Source organism: Perca fluviatilis, chromosome 20 (genome assembly GCF_010015445.1).
Source record: "Perca fluviatilis chromosome 20, GENO_Pfluv_1.0, whole genome shotgun sequence".
Taxonomy (NCBI): Eukaryota; Metazoa; Chordata; class Actinopteri; order Perciformes; family Percidae; genus Perca; species Perca fluviatilis.
This window is the reverse complement of record NC_053131.1, coordinates 25,452,972-25,475,264: the sequence shown is the minus strand read 5'-3', so window position 1 is coordinate 25,475,264 and position 22,293 is coordinate 25,452,972. Positions and strand designations below refer to the sequence as shown.

At 39.5% G+C, this 22,293-nt stretch overlaps 1 protein-coding gene across 1 annotated transcript in view; it reads left to right on the top strand.

Moving 5' to 3' along the window:
- The window catches only part of sntg2 (syntrophin, gamma 2), an 80,483-nt gene that overhangs the window by 7,730 nt on the left and 50,460 nt on the right, over window positions 1–22,293 (top strand). Inside the window, exons 2-6 of the mRNA XM_039786469.1 lie at window positions 17,204–17,341; window positions 17,457–17,513; window positions 17,669–17,726; window positions 18,983–19,026; window positions 21,684–21,725. Coding sequence (XP_039642403.1) covers window positions 17,204–17,341; window positions 17,457–17,513; window positions 17,669–17,726; window positions 18,983–19,026; window positions 21,684–21,725 — 339 coding nt within the window. The remainder of the gene's footprint in view (window positions 1–17,203; window positions 17,342–17,456; window positions 17,514–17,668; window positions 17,727–18,982; window positions 19,027–21,683; window positions 21,726–22,293) is intronic.

Here is a 22,293-nt window from a genome sequence, read left to right as displayed (position 1 = left end):
CAGCCAACTTCACCGTGCTTAAAAAGGAGACCGGTAAGGAGGCATTGCAAAAATGTTTAGAAATATACATTGTAACGCTGGCTGCACAGATTATGCAGACACAGACCGCTACGATTGACTGACACACACACATTGTTAAAATCATACGCTGGACGCTTTGTTAGTCTTTCTACATGGGTTTAGTTAATGATCGGGCTATAATAAGACCACGTCGGCTATGTAATCGCTGACAACCGGGACAATTTCGTAGTGGTTGGTGTAAACCGGGACATTTGAGTGTCCTGACAGGCTTTTGTCAGGACTCGGGACACGCCACTCAAAATCGTCACCCTGTTCAGAGGTTATTAACCTCCATAACAGAATGTGTTGTTTTTAAACTTTGTTTGGTACAAATTAAACAAACGAGAAAGACCATGTTAATAATTGCACTTTAGAGATGCTTGTAGCCACATTTTGTTACCTTTGGAGGGAGCTAGGCTAGCTGTTTCCCCCTGTTCCCAGTCTTTGTGCTAAGCTACGCTAACTGACTGCTTGCTGGATTTTCATACAGTATTAGCATACAGGCATTACAGTGGTATTGTTTTTCTCATTTAACTCATCAAGAACGGGGAGTGCGAAGAGAGTGACTCCTTGGCGAATGTGTCAATCAAAACTTAAGTGAAGCGTAACATTAACGTGCATTGGTTCTCTTGTCATGTTTAAAAGGTACGTAAATAACGTTGCGACTGTTTTAAAGCCACCTTCCTGATATGTTATATTAGCTAAACTAGCTTGCATTAACTAACTTCATGGTATTTCTCAGCTCAGTTACCAGTGGTGAAAAGTACTATACTAAAGTACAAACTTGTACTTAACTTGAGTATTTCTATTTTCTGCTACTTTATACGTTATACTCCCCTACATCTCAGAGGCAAATATTGTTCCTTTTACTACCATCTGACAGCTTTAGTTACTTTACAGATTCACATTAACACAATTATAACAATTATATTAAATTGTATTTTTATATCAATAAGGATTTATTGGTCCCCAGGAGGAAATTCACAAGCTACCCAGCAGTATGTAAAATTATATCTATCTATCTATCTATCTATCTATCTATCTATCTATCTATCTATCTATCTATCTATCTATCTATCTATCTATCTATCTATCTATCTATCTATCTATCTATCTATCTATCTATCTATCTATCTATCAAAAAATCAATCAAAATATGCTCCATATGTAGCCAACAAGCTGCAACATTTAAGCGATTGCTGCTACCACTGTTATGTGAGAGTGTGTCCTGATGGAAAGAAGTGGTAATTAGCAGCGTGGTAAAGCCATGTTTTCGAAATTACCAAAGTTGTCTCGTTTAAAATGATGCATTAGGCTCATCCGTGCAACTGCATCTCAGCTGCAACATCATTGGATTTTTGAAAAATCCATTGAAATTTTCAACCTTTTTAACTTAAAAGCTGCCAGACAAAACTACATATTGGTATTTCAAAACAATAGGTAACTTTGCCACAGTTTGGCACGATTTCTAACTTGCATTTTTGCCACTTCTAAAATGTGAATGTTGGCAAAAATGCAAGCTCACAGTTTGCAAAATATGTGCTTGCGCTTTTGCTGTGGAAGCCAGACTTGTCTGCATATTAACTATTGCAAATAAATGAACATATGCCCCTTATCTATTTCTTATGGTTGTTATAAATACTGCAAATATGGTACAGCTTTTTGCTCCAGGTTGTAGCTCTCTGCTTGGATTTATAAGATAATTTTTAATCATAATAAAGAAAACCTAAACTTCTGTAAAATAAATCTCAGGCAAATTTACAGTAGATGATAAATTGACATGCTTGTGTAACTGTAAAACTGTACATCCATAGCTGTTTCACTGCTGACACAACCCCGGGGTAGTTTTTAATTGACAAAAAAAGTTAAATAGGACAAGTTAAATAGTTGGTTTTAAATGTGAATGTCTTTTTTTTTAAGGATCCAGATAAAAGTGCTCAGCTTGACACTAGTAGTAATTGTGACGCCTGTCAACATCATCCACTACTTGTCTGAGGCTCTATGTATCCAAATGTTTCTTGGTGGTGTATGTAGTTAAGTGATTTAGACTGTTCTGGGTGTTTTGTGGTCTTTTAGCAGGAAGTGTTTTTTAGTCCAGTCACTATTTCCTACTCATTAACAACCACTCGGTTCAAAAGAATGTTTTTTATTATAGTCAGCTCTGTAGCCAGAGACAGGAAAATTGGGAGCAATGTCTGGCTATGGCCCAGAGACAATTCCACTCATCACAACGTATTAATCATGAAACTAAAATCTATGAGGCGTTTGTTATTGTGAAACTGAACTGATGGAACTAATGTGTGATTCTTCAGAGAGGGACCTTGTCACTTAATCTGTTGATTTATTTTCACGATTAGTTGTAGTGTGGTTTATAAAATGGTGAGAGATGTCGATTTAATGTTTTCAAAAGCCCAGGATGATGTCCTCAAATGTCTTGTTTTGTCCACAACTCAAAGATATTCAGTTTACTGTCATAGAAGAGAAAATAAACTAGAAAATATTCACATTTTAAGAAGCTGGAATCAGAGAATTGTGACTTTTTTTTTTCTCTTTCAAATAAAGGACTCAAAGAGATCAATCAATTATCCAAAAAGTTGGTGATTAATTTAATAGGTGACAACTAATCGATTAATCTTTGCAGCTTTGGTATGGCTCAGGTTTGATGACTATCCCAGACTTTATGTGATTGATCTGGACAAAAAATGTGTCAGTCTGGATAGTATGTGCAAGTGAGCTATGGCTGCTGTCTGTTTGTGTGTCAGTACTGTGCACCATGGGTGTGTGTGTGTCTTTTGTATGTCACTTGACAGTTGTGGTGCATTTCAAGGTTATTGGTGTCTGGAAAGTTTTCTTCCACTGCAGCCAAAGTCAAATATCAGCTATCTCCACATCACTCCACAATTATTCGGGGTCATTAGGATATGCAAAAAAAACAATGGTTTGTGAAATCACTGTATGCTAGTAGTTTTGCATAAATTAATACAACCACATATAGACTACAAAGTCCAATACGTGATTGACTTGCATAAGTGAAAACATTTATCAGGGATGCCTAGATGTAGGACACCTTGCACCAACACCACTGTCTCTTTTTAAGCATTGTGTGTCTTCTGTCACCTGGAGCATATATAGGAATGCAAACTTGAATAATAAACCTATTAAAACTAGTTGTTTACACAAGGGCCACATACTCATGGTTGAGCTCTGACAGCCAGTTCCATTTTGAATGCTGTTCCCAGTCATATTTAAGTCCCGATACAAACTAATCTCTTATGTCACCTTCTGTTCTATCACAAGTTACACCGTTTCCTCTATATTGATTTGACCGTGGCGGCCCCCCACGGCAACATTTCTTCCCCCTACGGTATCAGAAATAGGGCTGCATTGTTAGAGTGCACATCGGAGAACAGCGCGGACACACGAGGATAACTAGCCAGTTGAGATCGTGTGTGTGTACGTCCTTGAGAACTGTAAGTCGTATAACTTATGTTGTCAGTTCATTTAAGCCTGGTCTTGCAAATTTAAATTAACTGATTTTCGTTGTTTGTATTCTTCACCTGCTAGCTAAATTGCACGTGGCTGTTGATTCGTTAGCGATTGCTGAACGCCCTCGCCCACGTTTTGTATTTGAGGTGCATTATTTACATGCTGAAGTAATCACACTGCATTAAGATAATGTAATTAATAGTGGGTTTATTGTTATTTGCTACAGAATGCTTAGCCTATATGTCAAGATCAAAGTTGGCCTATATAGTCACTCAAAAAATACAGTTCAATCACAACTGAAAATATGCCTCATTGTGTGTGTGAATAGACGTGAAAAAATATTAGTTTGTGTTGCAGCGAAGTGGTGCGGACCTGCCCCCACTGCTTACAAAAAATCCTAAAGGAAACACTGAGTTATTATGTCACATTCTATCACATTCTGCTTTATGATGAATCATGCACAAGTTGAAGGAGCTGATTAGGATAACATTTCACTGGAATTGTACCTCGTACGATTTCATGTGACAAAAATATTGATTGATGTCCCCCCCCCCTTAACCTTTTTTTATTATTAGCAAAGGTAACTTGAAAGTCCCCGGAACTTTAAGTTGAAATGCAGTTTTACACTCATCTGATTTTGTCAACTAATCGATTAGTTGATTTAATCAAACAGATCTGTAAAACTGAGTTTCTCCACAAAGAATCATGCAAAAGCACCACTTTAAGTATTGTGCTTACCAGAGATGTGCTGAGAAGATTCTTGGAAATAATTCATTCATAATAAAAAATATGACCGTAGCGCTTCATTTCCAGTAAACTTTGGAAGGTAAAACAATAAGAATGACTCTTGACAGCAATGTTTTAGCAAAAGAAAAAATGCACCCTGGCACTTTCACTGAGATTACACAATGATTTTTTTGTTTCCACTTCAATTGTGCCAAGCCAAGTAATATCTCACTCTGATTCACTTCTTTCAACTCTGAAAAGTGTACTTTACCCCCTCCCATAGGAACCACAACTGTGATACCTTGGTACAAACACTATAAACAGTTGAGATGATGGTTGAGACAGTTTGCAGCCGCTGTCTTACACAATTTAGAGGTGTCAGTGATTCTGAAAATCATGACTCATCTCTCCCTTCCTGTTGTAGACTGTTGGTACTTGTGCTGTTTGCTCAGGTGAAAAAGCAGTCCTGTTGTGCTTTAAGCAGATATACACTATAGATATCCCATGGAATCTAGTCAGCCGCACACAATGTAAATTACAGCCCGGAGGCCAGTAGTCTGTGTTAATTACTATATATTCCAGACAGCCTACGAAGACGTTGTGATCAACAATGGCCCCAGCACAAGCACAAATAGTTCATTTCTCTGTGCCCTCTTCTTTTTTTTTTTATTAAAAATGATACAATTTTGAGTGAGAGTCCAGAATGTACTTGCTTTGGGGGCAGAATAGTTTCCAGTCTATTTTTTTTATTGCCGCTGAATACTGCCCTACAAAGCCAAAAGACTATAACTCGCCAGAGTGTAGAACTGAGAAAAATTACTTTAAACTTATTTTGTTGTCCAGCCAAATGACTTGTAGGCAGGATATTGGAAATTTGGCAATACTTTGTTTTTTTTTAATGAAGTTATTTATCTACATAAAAATCTTAAACTCAAACTTGACCTTTTGACCCTTATTCGGAAGTTACTGTACTCTGCCTTTGTATTATCTACAAGATTATAAGGGGTTATGCAAAAGCGAAAGGCATTAACTTCCATTTTATCACTCACTTGGGTATTTTATTACCCTATTCAATATTGTTGTTTAGAACAACTGTAATAAAACAATACTATTTCTCATACTATTTTATGGTACAACTGGTATTCCTAATATTGTGGTCAGTGAGTGTATATACCATCATATTTTCATCAATGCCAATCCTAACAAATTGGACCTAGGCCTAATACCATATAATTGTGCACATTTACTTAATTAATACATAGTCCTAGGTTTTGAGCCAGAATACAACCAGCATCATCATCAAGAATGAAGACTTCAGCCCTGAGGGGAATGCAATTAATTGGGAGACAGTCCCATTGTTCCAAGAAATCACCAGCAGATCCACTTCAACATATGTCATAGGACATACTGGGCTCCTCAGAAGAGATACGTATCTAAAGTCATTCCCACTCCCTATTGCACGTTCTGTCATCGTGATCAAACTGGAACTTTCCTGCACATGGTCTGGGAGTGTGAACAGGTGCATGAGTTCTGGAATAATATCTGATGTGATAGGATGTCGAATTCCTACTGACCCGGTTGTTTTGTTACTTAAGGATGACTCTAGATTACACCTGCTTGGGAGACAGCAGGTGTAATTGGGAGAAAGTTTGGCAACCAACAAAATGATAGATTTTCTAGACCTAGTTATGCTTGAACTCTCTACAGCAAGGATTAACAAAGCCAAATCATCAACTATAGATCGAGAGTGGACTGGCCAGACAGATCGTGTGTGTGTGTGTGTGTGTGTGTGTGTGTGTGTGTGTGTGTGTGTGTGTGTGTGTGTGTGTGTGTGTGTGTGTGTGTGTGTGTGTGTGTGTGTGTGTGTGTGTGTGTGTGTGTGTGTGTGTGTGTGTGTGTGTGTGTGTGTGTGTGTGTGTGTGTGTGTGTGTGTGTGTGTGTGTGTGTGTGTGCTACGTATTTTAACACACAACACTGGCAACAGACAAGTGCCCACAATAGGAATTGGGCGTGCCCGGCAAGATGAAAAGGCAGACTCTTGCAGTTATCGGGTTAATATGTACAAAGCTTATCATCGTTATTAGGGGTGGGAATATCCAGAGGCCTCCATGATACGATATCATCACGATACTTATGTCATGATACGATATTATTGCGATTTTAAAAGTTCTGCGATATATTGCAATTTATTACTTTCCCAATTTCAAATTATGTCCCCAAAAGGAAACTTTGTCAACATCTGTTTTATTTAAAAATATATATTTCTCTGTTTCACTTCAATTTTATTGCTGCACAATGGGATTGTCAAGCAGACAAAGTGACCAACACATATATAATAAAAGATCGATATTTGGCATCTTTATATCGATACAGTATTGTCACGAAAAATTATCGCGATACCATGCTGTATCCCCACCCCTAATTAGTATCGGCCTGAATTTTATTGCGATCCCGTTCCGAGATCATTTTATAGCCCAGCCCTAGGTCCTACATAAATACTGTTATCTGCCACATTTGCCACAAAAAAAGAGTTTTGGTCATTTCAGAAACACTTTTGTCTGTGCTCTTCTCACTGATTTAAAGTAAGTAGGGCTCTTCTGGGAAAAGGTGATGCTGGGTAGTCATTAATGGAGTAGAGATATTTTTTCAGTGCCTTTTTGAAGTATATAATAAAGACATAAGGCTTAAGACGTCCATCTTAATATCTGATTTAATCTATAGGCTATATTCTGCACTGTATGTGCAATCTGAATGTCTATCATTTAGTAATGCAAATAAAAGCATGCAGTCAACAAAAAGCTATCAACTCAGCCTCTCCTCAGACATACCATGATGTGATCGCCACTGCAGACATGGTTATAAGCACTCCGAGCCAGTGTGACAAATCTGGCTAATCACCAACTGTCAGGTCAAATTGCACTCCAGTTCACAAAGGACTGAGAGTGTGAACAAAGTATGTTTAGGAGAGCCCTTAAACATCAACAAAAACTACAGTTCAGAAATCTCCACAGCAGGTGTGCCATGGGTTCTGTCCGTTCTGCAACCAGTGCTGTGATTTGTTAGTCGTATTAGACTTCAGAAAAACACAACTACAAACAAAACCATTTAATGGTTTAATAAGATGATTGTCTCTCTCTAAACTAGCCATGTGAACGCTGCGATTGTTAATTGCTTAACATTTTTTTTTTCCTTCTTTGAAAATCATTTGTACTTGTATTTTATAATTTATATCGCTGTGTTAGAGTGAATTGCAGAGAACAAGTGAGACCTTATAGTGCGTATGACTGATGCTGTGCTCTCTTGTTTGAGTTTGCTCACATACTGTGTGAAGATCTGTCTTGAAGCCTCCAACGAAGCAAATTAACTATACATGATCACCCTCTGGCACAATTCATACTTTCACAATCTGTAATGTATACAGACAGCTTTATAAGTGTAGCTTTGATTTTTCATAAATTTTGTACATAGATTCCCTTCTATGCCACGGAGGATTTGGTGACTTTATGCCTTCTGTATATCTTTGAGTCAAGTTGGCGGACTTTTTATAATTTTTCCTCAACACTGATTTGGTTGTAAATGGTAGTGAGTAGGGCTACACGATACAGTATTGAAGAAAACTGACATTGCAATATTGTTTTTCCTGCAACACATATTTTCCTCAGATCGATTTGAAAAAAATATCCTGCTGGGAATTTTCACCCTCTAGGACGGTCCAGGGGCATGCTCTCCCAGAAGAAAATGTTGTACATTTTAAAAGTTCCTCTTATCTAACTGTGTACTTTTCAAAGAGTGAAATTAAGAGGCTAGATCTTAGAATAAGTTTATGCTCTAGTAAACCATTTAATCTCAAACAGATTGGTTTTATAGATATTATTATTATCCTGTGTAAGTGAAATTATCCATCATACACATATCTGTGTAAGGGCGCTTTCACACCTGCCTCGTTTAGTTTGTTTGAATCGAACTAGAGTTTGTTTGCCCCGCTGGTGCGGTTCTTTTGGGCAGGTGAGAACGTGGCAATCAAACTCTGGTGCGCACCAAAAGCGGATCAAAGAAGCGTACCGAGACCTGCTTGAAGAGGTGGTCTCGGTGCTCCTTCAATCAAACTCTGGAGCGGTTCGTTTGTGGTCAGAACATGATCCGTACTCGAACCGCACCAATTATACATACTCCGCAAGTCTGAGCTAACGTCTCCTGTAGTCAGGTGTGTTTAGCAATCTGCGATGCAGCAGAGCAGCAAACTGTAGCAGCTTGCAGTGTTTCTATCACAGAAATAAACGGTCAAGCTTGCTGTCCGTCACTTGCATCTCCATGGTCACACCAGCTGCCGCTAAAATTTGGAGAAAGACACCAGGGGTCTTATTTATAAACGTGGCGTAGGCACAAAACGGGGCTGAAAACGTGCGTACGCCACTTCCCACGCAAAGGTTGTGATTTATAAAAAACAAACTTGACGGGAGACTGTGCGGTCCAACACGCAAACTCTGACCCATGCGTACGCACATTTTGGAGACAAAATGGGAATTGGCGACGCAGATGGTGAGGTGGTGAACTGAAGTCAGACTGCAGAAAGTACATGTGGGAATAAGGGTTAGGCTACTCTTAATATGTTTTAAGTATTAAAAAATAATGCCTCATGCACATTTCTTCACACCATATGAAGATTAAATCCAACAGTGTTATTTGCGCTTGTACTGAGTGATAATTGTTCCATAAACACCTCAAACTCAAATCTTAAATAAAAACTCATTCTTAATATTTAATCAGCGCTGTCTCGCTGTCACATTGTCCGCTACGGAGCGCAGGAGTAGGAGATGGCCCGACTGCATGGAATACAGATAGCATCAAATACCCTAGCATTAGATAACTGCACAACACAGTGTAAATAACTAAATATCTGTCTTTAAAACTGTGCATATATCATCAAATGTCAAAGTCTGGAAATACAGCCGTTAAGCTCTCGTGCAATCGTTACGCTCAATGTCCTTGTTATCGGTCTAAAATGTAATACTGTTTATAACAAACCCTGCATGAAGAAAAGTGTGTGTGCCTATCACATTTCGATTTCAAATTGTATCTCGGGGTGGGGGATACCAGTTGTTGCTGTGTTAACGGTGTTAACAATCACAAATTGTTGTAGACTAAACATAAATACTGCAGTGAACCCGTGCGTAATGCTGCATGATGGCACTGCTGGCCCTGCAGGAGGACAGCAATGGAAGAATCAGGAGAAAAAGAGACTTCAGGGACCATGACGATGACTGGCTCATATGCCAATTTAAATTCCCTAATATAGCTGTAATTGTAATATAGCTGCGCTCTTGGATCTATGTACTGAATTTGGTCCAGTAGAGAGGGCAACGCACCGGAACCGTGCCATCCCGGTCCAAATACAGGTCCTCGCCACTCTGGGTGAAACCGGCTGTTTCCAGAGGGAAATGGCTGACGGCTAAGTGTTTTTTTTTAAATAAATATTATATATAATCTTCAACTTCATCACTAAGGCTTGTTTGGATATAATATATAGTTCTGTTAAATCTTATTATATACGTCTGGTATATCGAAGCTGTTCCCGAGTACCGTAATGCCTGCTGATTTGGAAGATTTTATGAATAAAGGTAGTCTATAGATCCGGTTTCAATACACTGTGCGACAACAGGCCGAAATTATAATTCAATTGGCAGCAATTCCCGAGCGTCTGAGAGTTTTTTTTTTTTTTTTTTTTTCTCCACCAGTCGTCATGATTTGGCATGTTTCGGTGTAACGAAGAACAACTGCCAGGGTCATTAACATACTGATCAGCATTCACGAGGTGCTTTTATTTATGGTTAAAAATGGGCGTGTACAGGGCGGGATAAGAGGTTGATCCACGTATGCACACTTGTAGTCAATCTGTGATTTATAAAGAGAATATTGCTTACAGGTGTGCGTACGCACGGTTTTATAAATCTGACTTTTTTTCGGCGTACGCCAATTTGGGCTTTTGGGCGCACGTACACTTCCTACGCACAGTTTTATAAATGAGACCCCAGCAGAGCAGAGAAAAGTCTCGGTGACCATGGAGATGCAAAAAAAAGTGTGCAGTAGTCCAGTCTTGGATACTAGGAACCAAGTGCACCTGTGAAGAGTTCGAATGTCAAGCTCTATTGACACTCTTAATTTATTTTTTTAAGATAAATTTTTAGGCCTTTTATTTTGACAGGACAGCTGAAGACATGAAAGGGGAAAGAGACGGAACGACATGCAGCAAAGGGCAGCAGGTCGGATTCGAACCTGAGGCCACTGCGTCGAAGATTAAAACTCTATATATGGGAGCATGCTCTACCAACTGAGCTTCCCGGGCGCCCACCTTAATTTTTAAACGGGTGATAAAATGGCTCTTTCAAATATCACTTATGGCACCTTTAACGGCTAGGCTGCCATGAAGAATATTCATCAGTCAAAGGTCACTTCATCACAGCGCTTTGTAAATGTAACAACTTGGGTCTCACAATTCTCGAAAAACCGATCTGACTTTAGCAGCTATGATTCATCCACATATTACAAACGAGCCTGACGGATGACCATGACTTGAATCTAAACCTCCCCAACCGTCTCACTACAACAAGAAAACTGGACATTTCAAGCTTCACAAATACGTGATGTATTGCTGAGCTGTTATAGTGGATTGCATTGGGTTGTCAGCTTTGCCCCCGCCCACAGTTTGGCTGTAAGGTATAAGTTAAAAGAGGACACAATTTGACAACAGTCAGCACGATGAATATGATATGCTGTCACAAGATTTTAACTCAGTTCAGCTTTGAATATTTTGCAAATAACGTACTTCTGAAGCGGCTGTGTGATTTGAATGTTGTTTTGTTTTTTTCTCCCATTGGAATAAAGACATTTTGACAGACTGCCTAAGGAGAATATGCGACCAGCGCGTGTGGTGTCTTAACGAGATTGTCATACAGGTGTCCCACAAGGCGGCTTTTATCCCCTCTATTGTTTTCAATCTACACAAATGAGATGAGCTTGCGAGACGGCACCATAGTGACTAGAATATGCTTTATGGTCCCACATGCCTGCACACAGTCACACATGGACAGGCTGGCAGAAGCACAGTGCTGATAAATGATAAGCCCAAGAGCTGGTAACTTTTTCGGGGGCATCATTTCCCACTTCCCACACATTTTCACCACACTGGATTTCTTTCTTGAGGGCTTCATCACTAAATACTTGAAATATGCAACTACTTCATGAGGCCTAAAAAAGGTTCTTGTTGGTTGTCCGTTTCCGCTCATGGTTTGGTAGGTAGGTATTTTTAATTTAAAAAAAATTTCACACACACGCTGATTTTAAATGTGTGTACTTTTTGTCATAATACCATAATTTAAATATTATAGTTCACTTGCCGTCAGCAAAAATGAGCCTTGGGTTTATGTTCTCTGGAAGAGAAAAGCCCACTCCCCGGGTCCGCAGGCTCCCCAGAATGTCATTTTTCAGCTCTGCGGGAGTATGTCGCTGTGCACGAAACGGCATCTTGAATGCAGATGGAGTCGGGGTACTTTGAGCCGTGGAGGGCACAGATTCTGGCTCTGGGGCGCACTTCAGTGCTAAATACAGTGCCTGCGAAAAGTATTCGCCCCTTGAACTTTTCGACCTTTTGCCACATTTCAGGCTTTAAATATAAAGATATAAAACTGTAATTTTTGTGAAGAATCAACAACAAGTGGGACACAATCATGAAGTGGAACGAAATTTATTGATATTTCAAACCTTTATAACAAATAAAAACAGAAAAAATGGGCGGCAAAATTATTCAGCCCCTTTACTTTCAGTGCAGCAAACTCTCCAGAAGTTCAGTGAGGATCTCTGAATGATCCAATGTTGACCTAAATGACTAATGATGATAAATAGAATCCACCTGTGTGTAATCAAGTCTCCGTATAAATGCACCTGCTCTGTGATAGTCTCAGAGGTCCGTTTAAAAGCAGAGAGCATCATGAAGAACAAGGAACACACCAGGCAGGTCCGAGATACTGTTGTGGAAAAGTTTAAAGCCAGATTTGGATACAAAAAGATTTCCCAAGCTTTAAACATCCCAAGGAGCACTGTGCAAGCGATAATATTGAAATGGAAGGAGTATCAGACCACTGCAAATCTACGAAGACCCGGCGCCCTCTAAACTTTCAGCTCATACAATGAGAAGACTGATCAGAGATGCAGCCAAGAGGCCCATGATCACTCTGGATGAACTGCAGAGATCTACAGCTGAGGTGAGAGACTCTGTCCATAGGACAACAATCAGTCGTGATACTGCACAAATCTGGCCTTTATGGAAGAGTGGCAAGAAGAAAGCCATTTCTTAAAGATATCCAAAAAAGTGTTGTTTTAAAGTTTGCCACAAGCCACCTGGGAGACCCACCAAACATGTGGAAGAAGGTGCTCTGGTCAGATGAAACCAAAATTGAACTTTTGGCAACAATGCAAAACGCTATGATTGGCGTAAAAGCAACACAGCTCATCACCCTGAACACACCATCCGCACTGTCAAACATGGTGGTGGCAGCATCATGGTTTGGGTCTGCTTTTTCTTCAGCAGGGACAGGGAAGATGGTTAAAATTGATGGGAAGATGGATGGAGCCAAATACAGGACCATTCTGGAAGAAAACCTGATGGAGTCTGCAAAAGACCCGAGACATGGACGAGATTTGTCTTCCAACAAGACAATGATCCAAAACATAAAGCAAAAATCTACAATGGAATGGTTCACAAATAAACATATCCAGGTGTTAGAATGGCCAAGTCAAAGTCCAGACCTGAATCCAATCGAGAATCTGTGGAAAGAACTGAAAACTGCTGTTCACAAACGCTCTCCATCCAACCTCACTGAGCTCGAGCTGTTTTGCAAGGAGGAATGGGCAAAAATGTCAGCTCTCGATGTGCAAAACTGATAGAGACATACCCCAGCGACTTACAGCTGTAATCGCAGCAAAAGGTGGCGCTACAAAGTATTAATCTTAAGGGGGCTGAATAATTTTGCACGCAATTTTTCAGTTTTTATTTGTTAAAAAGGTTTGAAATATCCAATAAATTTCGTTCCACTTCATGATTGTGTCCCACTTGTTGTTGATTCTTCACAAAAATTACAGTTTTATATCTTTATGTTTGAGGCCTGAAATGTGGCAAAGGTCGAAAAGTTCAAGGGGGCGAATACTTTAAGGCACTGTACCTGAACTGAAATAAAGCCATGATGCCACTGACAAGCGAACCAAGCTGCTGAGGGGGGGTCGACACCACGTTGCTGGCGATGTCTGTCCATTTGTCAGCTCTGTCAACTTTGCCGTCTGCTGATACGAATGTACAAGGGCACTGTTAGACTTCTTGAAGCACGTTTTCAAATGATTTTAAACCCAATCTCACAATTTTGGTTGACACGCATCATTGTAAAAAGAATATTATGTTGATACGTTAAGGACTGGACTAAAGTTAGGCTTACTGTATATTAACTAAGATAATTCACACGGGTCATTCTTACATAGCCTATATACTGTGCATATTGTGTTCTCGCCACCTACTGGTGACTATTCAGAACATCACAAAAGTTCCCAGTGCCTTTTGTAAGTGACGACAACGATTGTCTTTGAGAACGACCGTGTAGCTGCCTCGTTTGTTAGCATTGCTGGAGGACAACAGGCCTCTTGCATCGCAAGAGTGCTGTACAAAAACGGTGCTGTACAAAAAAAAGTGATTACAGTTTGCCTCAAACTTTTTATTTGTGTATTTATTTAATTTGTATTATTTCTTCTTTAAATTTGGGTCGCACATAAATTGACAGGGTCGGTCGGAAATCGCAACCAAACAAAACTTTTTTTATGCCAGATCACTTTATAAATCCGCGACTCCTCATACTAAAGTAAAATCAAAGAAAAATGTAATGGTAATGAGCGGTTTTGGGTCTTTAAATAAGGAAACCCATTAAAGTGCTTCCTGTCAATCCAGTCGTGTCTCATTAATGGAGCTAAGCCAGATTTTCCGTCAAATGCCATCATTATTTAAGCACCAAAGCAAGCATCAGTTCACTGGTTTTTAATTAGTTGCCCAGCAAATGTGATATAGGTCTTTGAGCTCTGATATCAGATGTATTATCATTGTAAATTAGTATATATACGACATATAAAATAAGACTATTGTGCATGTTTTTCTCATAAAAAACAGGAAGCAGTGTCTTCAGTTTCATGCCTATGGGTGGGCGTTTTCCATGGCAGCTGTGACTAACATCTGAGAGCCGGCGTTGCTAGGAGATGTACAGTCAACCTCCTTTTGCATTACTGACCGGAGCATGTCATACAGTATAGCCTATTGAATATTTATTAGGAGTGTCACTTTTTTCAACTACTGATAGGTATTTTAAGAGCGTCCTCTGCTGGACCAAAAGGCAAACTATTTAAAATGGTCTTTTGCGCTTATAGAAGTGGAAAACGGGTCATTACAGTTCAAACATTTACATTTTTTTCCCTTAAAAGGCCTATAATATTCAATGATTCAAACTCTCTTTTTGTTCTTTTCATTTCAACACCTGCTGAGTTATTGGCTATAAAATAGAGTAGCTCGACCTAGCATTAGCTGTCACTTTTTCATGGATCCAGTTGTGGTTTATGGCAAATGACCAAACAGTCAAACTCGTAGCAATGAGTAGTCCTAATATACTATGTGTTGTGATTCAAATCACGTCACGGAGCAAAGTGTTAAAATCACAGTTGGGAATGAGTATCTGCTAAGAACATCTTTTGATACGAAGTGCACAATAAACTAGTTTTGCAATGTCTTTTTGTAGCCATTTCTTCAATTGCTGGTAGCCAAATAAAATGTGAACAAAATATGTTTTATTTCTGGTGTGTCAAACTCTTCAACAGAATAATGTAAAGTGTATGGCCTTGCAAGTGTTTATGGATACATGAATGTTCAACGCTGACTTCTAAAAAATTGCTTTCCCATATAACTAAACTGCATTTTTTTTTTTTATTTAGTTTCAAATGGAATTTGTTTCAACGCGTCCTTCAACTAGTGACAAGCGTGCGTTGTGAAGCAGTTTGCAGTAACAAAAGTACTTAAATAACTCAATGTTGACTTTTGGTTTCACATGGGAGACCAACAACTCTCATGGATGAAAGTGTTTGTTTGACCCATCCATCCACCCCAACCTCCTGTTGATGCAGACTCTACACAGACTTTGATTAGAAATGTATTTGTGATGCATCAAGTACAAACCTAATTCATAACAAAGTTTCCCTCGATACGCAATTGAGAATGCAGTTTAATTGTATGGGAAGGTAATTTTTGGGAGACAGGGCTGGAATGTGTGATTTACAGTTCAGATCAAAGACAACAAACAATCAGTTACATTAGAGAGTTACCTAGAGGTTGAGCAGTGACCTAGTAAAAAGTAATGGTAGATGGTCCCTGGGACTGACTTACGCTGCCTTTGTGTGCCATCAAACGTTTAGACTTATTTTGTGTCCCCTGAATGTATCTATTGTGCTGCCCAGCATCCATATTTCCACAAAGCTCCCCACGAGAAGCCTTAATTTACACTCGGTCTTCTTCTTTGGAAGGAACGGAGCGCGACCTTCATTCCAAAGTCTCTTAAAAGAGAATTGGTCAGCCTCACTCATATATTGATTTACTTCTGTTCACCCACTCTGACCCCTTAAGAGTACATCATCAATAAAAAGGTCGATCTTCTGCTCCTTTGCTACAGAAATCTGCCTGCGAAAGAACGACCAACTACTAACATTTGTATTTATCTTCTACTGATCATTAAAAATAAAACTCTGGATAAGCTAAGATAAGCCAAAATGCAATTGTAATGAAAAAAACATCATTCACTTCTGCATGCAATAAGCAAATGCAAAGCATTGATAAAAGGATTAAAAAGGCAAGGTACTCATACATCGTGCACTACTTATTATCAACAGTGTTGTAGGAGGCATTTGATGATGCTTCAGCCAAAAGGGAAACCTAGAGTAAAACCTGCTTCACTATCAAATGGAAGAGGGGGTGGACACAATGGCTGAAATACAACAGAAGCATATTGCAATAAATCATATCTATGTGAAGCTTCTAGTCCCCATTTCTGGTGAGACTGTCAAAAACATGCTGATTCAAGTCTATAGTAACTTTGAGGCCATTGCTTGGGGTGCATATGTACTGGACTGCATTATGCTGTATTTATGTTCCTGTTAAATGTGTTCACTCGTTGCATATTAAGCCATTTCCTAAATTTACATTCAAGTCACTTCAGTTAAACTGGCAATAGTTTTTCCATCAAACACCAATATTGGACTTCACGACTTCAATATTAAAAATTTCAAAACTTGAGGGAATTATGCATCTCACCGCTGTTATCGGTGCACCCCTAATTAAAGGTCATAATAGTCATTTGCTTGTTCTATAGACAAAATTCCAGGTTAAGAGTTGCGTAATGGTTTGGTTGTGTGACTTTAGGTGTTTGCAGGTAGTGACAGAGCAGGGAATAATCTGAATAATGCATGGCATTCTGCACTGTTGTTTACATGTATCCGTGGCACCTTCACCTACTCAGAGATAGTCCTAGTGTAAAGTGTGATGTGTGTGTGCTGCGTTCTTTTATCTGAGTTTGCTGTTGTCGACATATCTGTCCTCAAAGTGTCTCGTGCAAGTGTAAACTTTTATTTATCCCTTTTCTTAAAAGGTAAAGATATGAAATTCAAAGCATGCAATTCCTTTCTTTTTTCTATTACACAAAGGTTCACGCTTTCACAATGTCAAGCAAAACCAATTAACCCAAACCTACACCAGTAGAATGGGGTACACAAATGACACATTGAGAAAAGAGGATTAAAATGCCCACTGTGTACATAATTGCTCTGCTAGGCAAAATGTCAATTCTCTTCTCAATTCCAACAGACAAAATCTGGAATTGCTTTGCTGTACAATGAGGAGACCAACAATACCTACGATGTCTGCCTAAAATTGATCAAAGAAGTATTAACCATACAGAAGCTGGATGTGGTTTGCACAAGTGGAAGTGAATCCCAAGTAAATGTAAGTGCGCCCGAGGGCTCCAGACTTGCATTGTAATTCATGCCGCATAACTCCAGAATAATGTTTCAATGTTCACAATATCCTATTGCCAATAAAAAACTCCCACTTTCTAAAGCACAGAACTGTTGTACTGCGAAGACAGGCGACTGGCGGTCTGGGCTTAAGCATCAAAGTAAGCGGATATGTTTTGATTATGAAGGGACTAAAGTGGAAATGAAAAAGGCTTTGGGTTGCAGAGATGACTGTTTGTCTGAGAAAGCAGATTTGGCAGCAAATTTCACCACCACTCCACAGCGTTGATCCTCATCTTTCTCCCCTGCTTTTCAGGGAGGAGCGGAGCACAACGTGCCTGTGGTTATTTCTAAAATTTTCAAAGATCAAGTAGGTAAGAACGTGCTTTTTATTTTTCAATACTGCAGTGTGAATTTGGCAATGGTTTTCAGTACAGTGTGAAATGCCATTAATCAAGCTGAATATGGAAATGTCAGAAGATTGATGAAATTGATCCAATTTGGAAGGGGAGAGGAATAATTCAAATTTTGACATGTAATTTAGCATTCTTTTTTCCAAGGTGAGGTGAGAATTTCGATATCAATCTCAAAATCGGGGAAAATTTGTGCGAGGAGGGAGTAGTCAAAAATGAAAGCAGCAGAGCCTACTTATCCCATAATGCAATTAAGAAGCATCTTCCATTAGACCCTTCCATGCCTGAAAAATGCTTTTTCAACCCCAGTTTGTAACACAGACTTTCTGTTAGAAACGTGTAGTCTCGACCCTGATGACATCATCAGGGTTATTTCCTCAGACTTTGGAAAACTCCCTCCAGAGCTACAGAAGATATTGTACAACTGCGCAGACTGAGCAGTACTCCTCGTGACGAGTAAACTAAACTTCATGTGTAAAATCTGTGCCACTGCATGCTCCTTTTTTAATATGGAGCTGAAGTCAGGAGGTGTGTAGCCTAGCTTAGCATAAAGACTGGAAACATGGGGAAACATTTAGCCTGGCTCTCAAAAATATGCTTTCCTCTAACACTGACTCCGTTGCTTGATTTGTCTTTGTTTAACTCGCTGTTTTCAAGGAGGTAACATAGTTTGCTTATAAGAAAAACACAGGAAGTAAACAGTTGCCAGATTAGAAGAGTAATGCACCAATGCTGTTCGCTTGATGCAGGAGAAAATACTTGAATCATGTCTGTCAGTTAAATTGTAAGAACTGATGACATCTCGCTATGCTGTTAAGATGCAATATCAGAGCATCGTGTGAGTGAATCCTTCCTCTGTAATTTTTCCTTATTTGCCCACATCCCTCTTAATACCTTTTTTTTTATTTTTTTGGATTCGAGAGAATCATGTCTTCATATCCCCGGGGACGTTAAGAGCCCCTTCCACAGAGTTTTACAAATCTTTTCACAACAGAGCTTTCATTGTTTCCTCCCATGCCACTGCAAATGACTTTATATCCTGATTAGTTTCAAATTTCATGCTTTCATGTGTTCTTTCTCTGAGCTGTAGGATGTTGCCAGAGATTAGCCAGACAGAGACACTGATTGCTATTCCCACCACATTACCATGTATGAAATGAGCAATTATTTTGTAATGTTTTCATTAACCTCTGACACTTGACAACTGACGCCTGCAGCCGATCAGACGGGGAAGCTATTCGTCGGGGACGCCGTGTTGCAGGTTGGTACATGAGTTTGTGACTTATTCGCTACGAGGTTGATTTGGGTCACTGCCAAGAGTGGCAACTTGTTGCATCTTAATTTCGACCCTCTTCTGTTTTAACGGAATGTAATTTCATTTAGAAAATGGGAAGAGGGAGGGTGTTTTTTTAAAGTTTGAACTGTGGGTTTTTGTTTTTTTATTTTTTTTAATCAAATTCATCTTTTAATGTCTCTACTCCTTGTTTTGAAGAGATAATATTGTGCTCAAATATTTTCTTCTTGAATCATAACACACTTTCAATTAAACTAAACAGATACCTCATTGTCAGATTCTGTGGTAGATTAATCAGAAGGTCACCAACCAATAATGGCTTCTGTTCATCAGAATCATGATCAGAACCCAAAAGTGTCTGGTATTTGGTCATGCTATTCATTTAATCTTTAAAAAAAAGTTAATTTGAATCTGTCTGGCAGGTTTATTGGGTGTGCGGTTTATCTAGAATATTAAGTAGATTCATTGGACAGCCAAGCAATATTAACACTCATATTAAAAGTTCTTCTGAATGATATTATGAAGTGAATTGCAATTGCTTCCACCTTTTGGATCACCACCGTTTCATATTTATTTGCAACGACTTTCAGTTGTCACACAGCAGAATATTGCATCTATTTGCATACTATAAGCCATGGCAGGAGAGGCAGCAGATTGGGTGGATTTAGAAACGTATTTCAATAATGAAACGATATCAATGTATAGCTGCTATAGCCCTTCATTTTCATTATGTGCGTCGGTGTGTTTGTTTTGCATCTCTTTGGTGTGTTACTTTGCCTCTCTGTGTGGTTGTTTTGTGCCTCTTCATGGTCATTTTGTGTGTCTGGTGTGGTCGTTTTGTGTCTCTTTTTGATTGATTCGCGTCTTTGTGGTTATTTTGTGTGCAGTGGTTATGCTTCTCTTTCTTTCGTTGTTTGTCGTTTTGTGTGGACCTGGGGCCTGTTTCAGGAAGGAGGTTTAACAAACTGTCTATCCCTGAACTCTGAGTTGATTTACGCTGAGATGGGAAACTGAGTTTTCGGTTTCAGAACAGCTGATTTGCGTTGGTTCACTCAACTCAGAGTAGGTAGACTCAGAGTTAAGTGCGTGCACCACCACAATAAAAAGGCAGCATGAATGGAGCCATGATACTACGATTCACCATGGCAACAACCACAAACAAAGTGGTCGGCGGAAATACAGCAAGTTTGAACATATATTTCGTTAAAAAAGCAACACAGCGGCTGCTGCAAAAGAGAGAAGTTGCGTGGGAGGAAATTGCTGCTAGAGTAAATGTGTAAGTTCCAATATAGTGTATTAATATCATATTTAATCATAAGTATAATATTACTGGTGAAATGGTATTGAACCTACAATCTATTTCATTTATGTGCAATCCTTCGGGCAAAAAAGTCCTAGGCCTACTAATCCCATTCTGAGGCTGCAGCACCATCATTAACAGAATTATAATTCATAATCTTTTATTTCAAAGGGTTTACATCATTCACCTGCAATGTGGAACTCCTTTTTAATGGCTATTACTGGTTTGTGTCTAGGGAGCACTACAAAAACATTTAAAACCGTGGCTTTACTAATATGCTCCGCATCACCAATGTTGTAAAGAAAACTGCCGTTTGCAAAAAAAACATAATACGACACAAAGAATCTGCTGGGATGTAGAGCATGTCCACGATGGGTGACTCTTTCTGAAATGGGCTGGAGTTACCCCTCTCTCTCAGGTTTGATTAACCTCCCTTTCTGAAACCGAAAACCCAGAGTTTGCCTCATCTCAGGGTTAACAAACTCAATTTTCCCTAAACTTGCTTTCTGAAACGGACCCCAGCACCCAGTAGGCCCATTCAGTAGGGGTGTAATGGTCTCAGAAGTCACAGTTTGGTCCATGCCCCGGTTTAGGAGTCACTGTTTGCTGTGAGTTTGGTGCAGTGGTTTCTTTTCATTTATTTTGACGGAGAGTAGTGCAAGTGTCAAAGACAGACAAAAGCCTCTTGCTGGGGACTGACGTAACCTATTACCAACTTGCAACTTTGGTAAACTATTTACATTATAAAAATAAGGAATGTTTTTAAAATGCCTGTATTTCACTGTACAAACACTGAACTTTCCCAAAAGGCAATAGATCACAATAGGCTATACAACTGAAAAGCATTTCTTATGCTGTTAAATTGAAAACCCCAAATATGGGTTGCTTTTTCCCTGTCCCAGTGATTGGCACATTTGGGTGATGCGTTTCCATTCCCATACCCTACAATGCTACACACACACACACACACACACACACACACACACACACACACACACACACACACACACACACACACACACACACACACACACACACACACACACACACACACACACACACACACACACACACACACTCCTAATCTTACCGTACCGTGACGGTTTGGCGCCAATACAGGATATCAGTAATTCATCCATGATACTAACAAGCCAACTATCTATTACCTTCTGACTCTGGTGGGGGGGCAACCAGGGGTTGCCAATCATATATTACCCCTGGCCACCCATCTGGCCTGAAATGAGCATAGAGTTGCTAAATTTCACACTTTCTCCACTATAAAATTACTTATTTGCTTTTCCACTCTCTCTGTTGGTTTCTTTAGGTCAATGGCATAAATGTAGAGCCTTGTACTCATGAGGAAGTGGTAAGTATATTGTGATTAACTGTTAAAAAAAAACTGTAAAAATCCAATACTCTGCTCCATCCATCGATTGCTGTTCCATCCTCCCAGGTTTAACACCAAATCCCAGTGGCTATCAACAACACGGAGGTGCGCCTTAACAATCTGAGTTGTCATCTTGTCAGGAGGCTGTTTTTCCTTTTGGCTTACCAAGTGAGAAATAGAATAAAAAAGGAGTAGATCGGTATCAAAAACTGCACAGGAATTGAGGATGCTAATATTTGGCATTTAGCTTCCTACTTTGTTAAATAAAATTACACACGACGCACGCACGCCCCACACGCACACACAGACACAGACACAATATCAGCACACACTCTTCCCGTTGCCTCTGTCTCCTCATGCAGCCCCAAACAACTGTTCACTGTATTCACCTCCAGAGCGTTGAAAGACATAATGAGCGGTTTCTCTTCAGAACAAAATCCAGAGCTTTTAATGGCAGCCTGTCACACTTGCAGCACTGGCAGATGCTCAGGCTAAAGCAGGGCTACTACACAATGTTGGGAGAGGATAGTAAGGGATCTGATGGCAG